Source organism: Saccostrea echinata, unplaced genomic scaffold (assembly GCF_033153115.1).
Source record: "Saccostrea echinata isolate AGI-Se365-2 ecotype Australia unplaced genomic scaffold, CSIRO_AGI_Sech_v1 ptg000039l, whole genome shotgun sequence".
Classification (NCBI taxonomy): Eukaryota; Metazoa; Mollusca; class Bivalvia; order Ostreida; family Ostreidae; genus Saccostrea; species Saccostrea echinata.
In genome coordinates, this window is record NW_026889788.1 from 552,139 (window position 1) to 558,251 (window position 6,113).

At 32.9% G+C, this 6,113-nt stretch overlaps 1 protein-coding gene across 1 annotated transcript; it reads left to right on the forward strand.

Annotated features, from left to right (window-relative positions):
- Positions 1 to 313: 313 nt before the first annotated feature.
- On the forward strand, positions 314 to 5,828 carry LOC133200418 (beta-1,3-galactosyl-O-glycosyl-glycoprotein beta-1,6-N-acetylglucosaminyltransferase-like). Its single transcript, XM_061336222.1, has 3 exons — positions 314 to 855; positions 4,772 to 5,001; positions 5,310 to 5,828. Exons 1-3 carry the CDS (start codon positions 365 to 367, stop codon positions 5,621 to 5,623), a joined length of 1,035 nt encoding a protein of 344 aa, XP_061192206.1. The 5' UTR covers positions 314 to 364; the 3' UTR covers positions 5,624 to 5,828.
- The last annotated feature ends 285 nt before the right edge of the window (positions 5,829 to 6,113 follow it).

The window sequence follows — 6,113 nt, forward strand, 5'->3', positions numbered from 1 at the left end:
GGTTGTGAACATATTTATATCAACAATTTCTTTGAATTCCCGTTATCCTTTTATGAAGCAGAACTTCTGGAAATACACCGGACAGTGTGTTGAAAATATTAAAGTTTCCAGTCATAACGCCTTCAATAGAGATTTAAAGGAAGCAAGAGAAGAGACGAAAGAACAAACTTTGTTGAACCTATTTGACATTGGTCCACAATTCCGTGTATCTTACTCTCCCTTATATCGAGAAACCATTCCAGATCTGTCGATAGCAAATATCAAACATGTCCCAGAAGCTCTCAACAACCAAAGGGAAGTACACGGAGTTAGTTGTCGACTTCTCTTTCAAGGTAATATTGACGAAATCCAAAAAAGTATTCGAATGAAAAAATCTACAAAATCAGATTCAATCAGGAACCAAACAAGGGATTGCCAAAAGTTCGTAAAGACCAGAGGATATATTACTGACTCCTTATTTGAGGAAGAAAAGATGTTTCCCATTGCTTACAGTATAATGGCATTTAAGAGTCCAGAGCAGTTTGAAATTCTTCTCAGGGCAATTTATCGACCACAAAACATTTACTGTATTCACATAGATAAGAAAACATCCGACAGTATTTTCGAAGAATTTTCAAGTATAACGAGATGTTTTCAAAATGTTTTCCTAGCTTCCGAGAGAATATCAGTGCAATGGGGAGGAAAAGGTGAATTAACACAAGAGCTGGTCTGCATGAAGGATTTGTTGAGGTACTCCAAATGGAAATATCTTATTAACCTAACAGGGCAAGAATTTCCCCTTCGTACAAACTATGAGCTAGTGAAGATTTTAAAAATTTTCAATGGTTCTAATGAAGGCGAAGGCATTCTTAAAAGGTATGTTTAAAACTTAATTGTTTAAAAATATGCATGCTTAATTATAATATACAGTTATCCACTGACTGATTTGGATAGATCTTTTATCAAACCCGCGACAGGAAATATTTTTTGAGAGGAATAGTTCCTGTCAAGATCTGTTAAAGAGCTGTCCCACTTACAGCCAGAGGATGCGCTCTTTTTTATAATGATTTATTACTATAATTTGAGGGTCGGATAGCACTTTTATCCGTTGCAATATAACGTTGTGGAACTCTTCAATGTTGGAGAAGTTGCTAACCAATCATATTGCAGGAAATCAACATTGGCTGCAAAAATTGAATAAATATTTTTCAAGTGTTGGATAGCCAAAGCCATACCCTGGTGTACACATTGCTGTTCGTGAAAATATTTGTTTTTCCTTCTAAACTTTTAAAAGGAAATATTTAAACAGAAGTATACAATATTTTCATCTTAATTAAAACACCGAACGATGCCAAATTGGTGAAAACAGTTCTTATTCTTAGCATGTTTCCTTGGTCTATGAAGCCAGTTATCTTCACCTCAGAGAGAACAAAAAAGGACCATTGATAATTTTTTTTAAATTTTAAAACAAGGAATAAATCATAGTCAAAATGCAACCCACTGGGGGAAGTTCGGCCCTAATTTCCCAAAACTTGAATATAAATATTTGTATACCATTATGATATTATTAATGGCACCATCCTAAAATCAATTTGAATACTGGAACTGTTCTTTTTTCACGAAGTCATTATATGGCATAAGCACCTTTTATGTAATTCTGTTCAATCCGCTAGTAGAAAATAATTTTTTTTTTTTTTTTTTTTTTTTTTAATAAAGATTGCTAACACATGCAAAAGTCGTTAATGATAATCTATCAACAAAGCTTTATGATAAACGTGATGACTGCAACTTTTCTATCATCAACTTCCCTTACTTATGAAGCATTATACCCTTTTCACCTGCATATGGGTTTTATGTCTCCCAGTTCATTCGAGACGCAAGAGAATGCTCTACGAGCGATCAATTTTTAAAACGAGGCAAGCTATTAATCGACAAGTTGATGAAACAAGAATATCAACAGTCTCGTTTGAAGTCATTATATCGCAAGTTTTATGGTCGATAAAATGACCTTATCAGCAAATACAGTCTATCATTAGGTCAAATGCTGACTGACGTTTTTCATACAAATTGTTAGGCCATTATTTACACACTGAATTTCTACGGATTTTACCGTTTACCCGATCATGACAAGTAGCAGATGGCGGGTGTGACCGGTCGACAGGGGATCCTTAGTCCTCCATGGCACCTGATCCCACCTCTGATGTTTTTGGAGGTCCGTGTTTGCTCTACTTCTGATTTGTATAGTTTGAATCGACTTATTAGCTTGAATACTGTTCGTTATCTCCATATTTCATGCATAAATGCACTTTAAGTACGCAGGGACAATGTTCTGCGGAAAATGTTTGACCGCAAACATAGCGTAAATTAATTTTTATTACATGTTTACCCCTTTATCCCGTTGATATCACTCATTGGATGTTTTTTTCATATCCCACTGCTGTGACATCACAATGGGTTTTGCTTGAAAATGATAAAGTAAATAGTGTGGATTCATTTATAAAAACAGTGTAAAACATTGATGTAAAAAATAGAAAGAATCCCCCATGCTTTGTGGTTGGATATAATTTTTGTCCAGCTCGTTGTGTGTTTTATCCCCTCGTCAAGTCTCGGGGAAAACACACAACTTGTTCTATAAAAAGCATATATAACCACAAATCATTTTAGATCCTATAGATCACGCGGAAAAAGTGCTTCTACAGTATTTAGTTTAGCTCCTCGCTGACCCAATGAGCCATGAACCAAATCATAAATCTGAACTGCATTAGAATTCATGGTTTTAATGTGATTGTTACACTGTTCTCTTTGAGAAGAAATATTTCAAACGTATTTTTCATATATTAAATGTAAATATTTGAAACCTAAATGAGATTTAACCTAAATCCCAAGACAATGCTTTGAATAACTTGACATTTTTTAAAAGATTTATTTTCATATATATTACCATTTAAAACTGTGATCCCTTATTAAGACCCAACCTCACTCCCATCGCATCTGGAAATAATTTGGTCAATCCTGAATCTGCTTTTATGTTAATTTGGTTAATCATTGCCCTGGAGCTCTCTATAAAAAGTTTTGCTGCATATGTAAATGAAAACTTATATATTTGTTGCCTTACCCTTATGATCTGAATAGAATTGATTTTGCACTTCCTCACAATGTGTGCATATTAATACAGTAAAGTTTGTCTCCTCCGGACTCTGAGTACTTCGGAATTTTGTCCATTTCGGCTATAAATTTTAGTCCCATGCACTTCTTTAACAAATGTATTATAAAAAATTCTGAATACTGTCTATTCTGTATTCCGAACGGTCAAATTGATCCCAACTACTCATAATTAACAGTAACTATTTCCTCTAATCCGGCCGCGCAGAATTACTTGAGTCACTTCAATGCAATTAACACCTTTTGTGGTAGATGTGCTAACGTGTGTTTACATAACTGCATATGTGTCATTAGACGAACTGAAACGCAGCTGTGACACAACCCACTTGAAGAAATATTAAGTAACAAGTAGATTAAAAAATGCTTACATATTTAACTTGCTTTCAACTCAATATCACACACTATAACATCAATGACAATATAGGTACACGATTTACAAATCAAAAATATAAATCGGGATCGAAACTCAAACTTCTTATTTCAAAATGGTGCCATAACATTTAAGGGACTACGTAAATGTTTACATAAAATTTGAAATGTGGATTCAATAAGTATCAAATCGTAAATAATTGTGTTTATGTTTATTATGTCTGTAGATTTTGACTCCGTTAACATTTCACGTTGAAAGTCTCAAACTTTGTGAACGAAAAAGAAAAATTGACAGTAAGTCAAATCTTTTACTTTTAAATAATTTTAGACTCCATAAATATCAAATGATTTTGTCATTTAATTGTATTTTCCCAAAATATGCATTGTCCTTGTTAATATAACAACGGATATAAATTTCCAATATATTCCTGCATTTTTCCTGCACTTCGGATTCTGTCTAATCAGGCCAAATTTTATGGAACCGTTGGTGTCCGGTTTGGACAAATTATACTGTATTACAATCAAGGTTTTGCTATTCGGAGAAGAAGATATTAAAAATCATTTCTTTCATTCCAACGGAAAACATTGATAACCTTTTGTATTTAAACCTTACTGTGGATCAGGATTTGAACAGAATTAATCTTGTACTAGCAAAGATGCTACCATATAAATTTTACTATTTATGACCCTCATGTTCTTGGAAGGATATTTCAAACGATTTTCCTGCCTATATTCTTATATATTTTTTTTATACACAACTTTGATCCCCTCATATGGCCTTAGCCATATCTGGGGGTGGGGATATTAAAAAATAACTGAACGTACACTACGTCATGAAGCTTTCAATAAAATGGAAACTTTTTTGGCTCAAGGATTCTAGAACTTAAAAGTTTTGAATAACTTCCATTTAACATTAGCTCTCAATTCATGATCAGCAAAATATATCGTGATTTTATTTAGAAATATGATCAACGTTTTATCAAGTAACACCATTTATTTTCATCACAAAATTGGTTCGACATATTCCACTGAAATGGAAGTATAAGATACAAAAGTTTGTAACACATCTGTTTCATATTTTGTTTTTTTTATAGCAAACCTCTGCTAATAATTTGTATTGTTTGATTTGGCTTTTGAGCATGATTGCTGTTTGATATCAACATTAATTTTCAACACACTTTACTCGATTAATAGAAAAGCTGCTTGAAACAATGTCATTGAAATTTACCTTCTTGAGTTTTTAATTTCTAAATTAATCCAGAGTGAACAAAGACAGATGGGCTTATGCTGGACAACCGCCACACAAGATCCGCCCCATTAAAGGGGCAGTGCACGTGACAGTTAATAGAAAGTTCGTAGAATATGCAATTAATAATCCTGTTGCAAAAGACTTTCTGGCTTGGGTGCAGAAAACAGGACCTGTTCCTGATGAAACTTTCTTTCCTTCTTTGATCCACAACCCTCATTTAGGAATCCCTGGTAGTTTTAAAGGTAAGGTAGAAAGGCTTTTTAAATATGGCTTCTTTAGAGTAGAATATAAAAAAGGGAACACAGGTCAATTTTTTCATAGCAGGAATATTACAAATATACAAATTTTATTTACTACACAAGTCTTAATTTTTCTTTCATGAAAATTGTGCTCACTATTTCAATTGTAATTATAGATTATCAGCGATATAAAAGTTCTCGGGTTGTTTCGTATATTTCTTAAATGTGACTAGTACTCGTTCGCTCTGTTGTATCATTATTCAAATATTTGAAATCTAAAGAGGATATAAAGTATAGCAGTACATTTTCAGGACAAGTTGAAACAGATTACTCAGTGAAGAAACCTTTTCTATCGCGATTTAAGAGCTGGAGTGGTGCGCCAAATTATTGGCCTTGTCATGGTTACTTTGTCAGGGGTATTTGCATTTTTGGACTCGGAGATCTCCCACTTCTCGCCCGAAGACCCGAATTTTTTGCAAACAAGTTCCACATCGACCACGAGCCACACACCTTGCTTTGTTTGGATCAGTTACTTTTCAATAGGACAAGAGATGAATATTCAGGAAGATTGCAATTTGAAACAGATTATTATGAGAATTTAGAGTATATAAAAAATGTGGTTTAAACAAAGAATGTATGGATAAGATTCTGGTATTATAAAGGAAATTTATGAATGGTTTCTTCAGTGAATTCAACTAAAATATGAAGTTTTACATTGTTTGTATTTCCTTGATATCAATTTATATATATGTCGCTTCTATTTTTAGTATTAAACCCAAGGCATAATATCATAAATACATGTACTTTTGTATACATGAAAAAGTTTACCGTATGTGACTTATGTTTATTTTTAAAATTTAATTAATATCTGTGATAAATGTGCATTGATTATAACAAATTCAAAATAGACTATTTATTTGCTTTGCTATGCTTCACAAAATTTATTAGACAATAAATGTCATCTTCAAGAAAATGTAGTCTCTCCTCAGCTATGTAAAGGAAGGAAATGGGAAATGTGTTCTATAGTACTTTCTAAATATGTATTACTTTTAATAATCTGTAACAAAGTAACTGAATAATGAATATGAGTAGGTAAGGTAATAAAGATATCCATA

Coding starts and splice junctions, on each gene's coding strand:
- LOC133200418 (XM_061336222.1), top strand. CDS start 365: ATGAAAAAATCTACAAAATCAGATTCAATCAGGAACCAAACAAGGGAT. Junction 856..4,771: donor GGCGAAGGCATTCTTAAAAG/GTATGTTTAAAA, acceptor AAATTAATCCAG/AGTGAACAAAGACAGATGGG. Junction 5,002..5,309: donor AATCCCTGGTAGTTTTAAAG/GTAAGGTAGAAA, acceptor GTACATTTTCAG/GACAAGTTGAAACAGATTAC.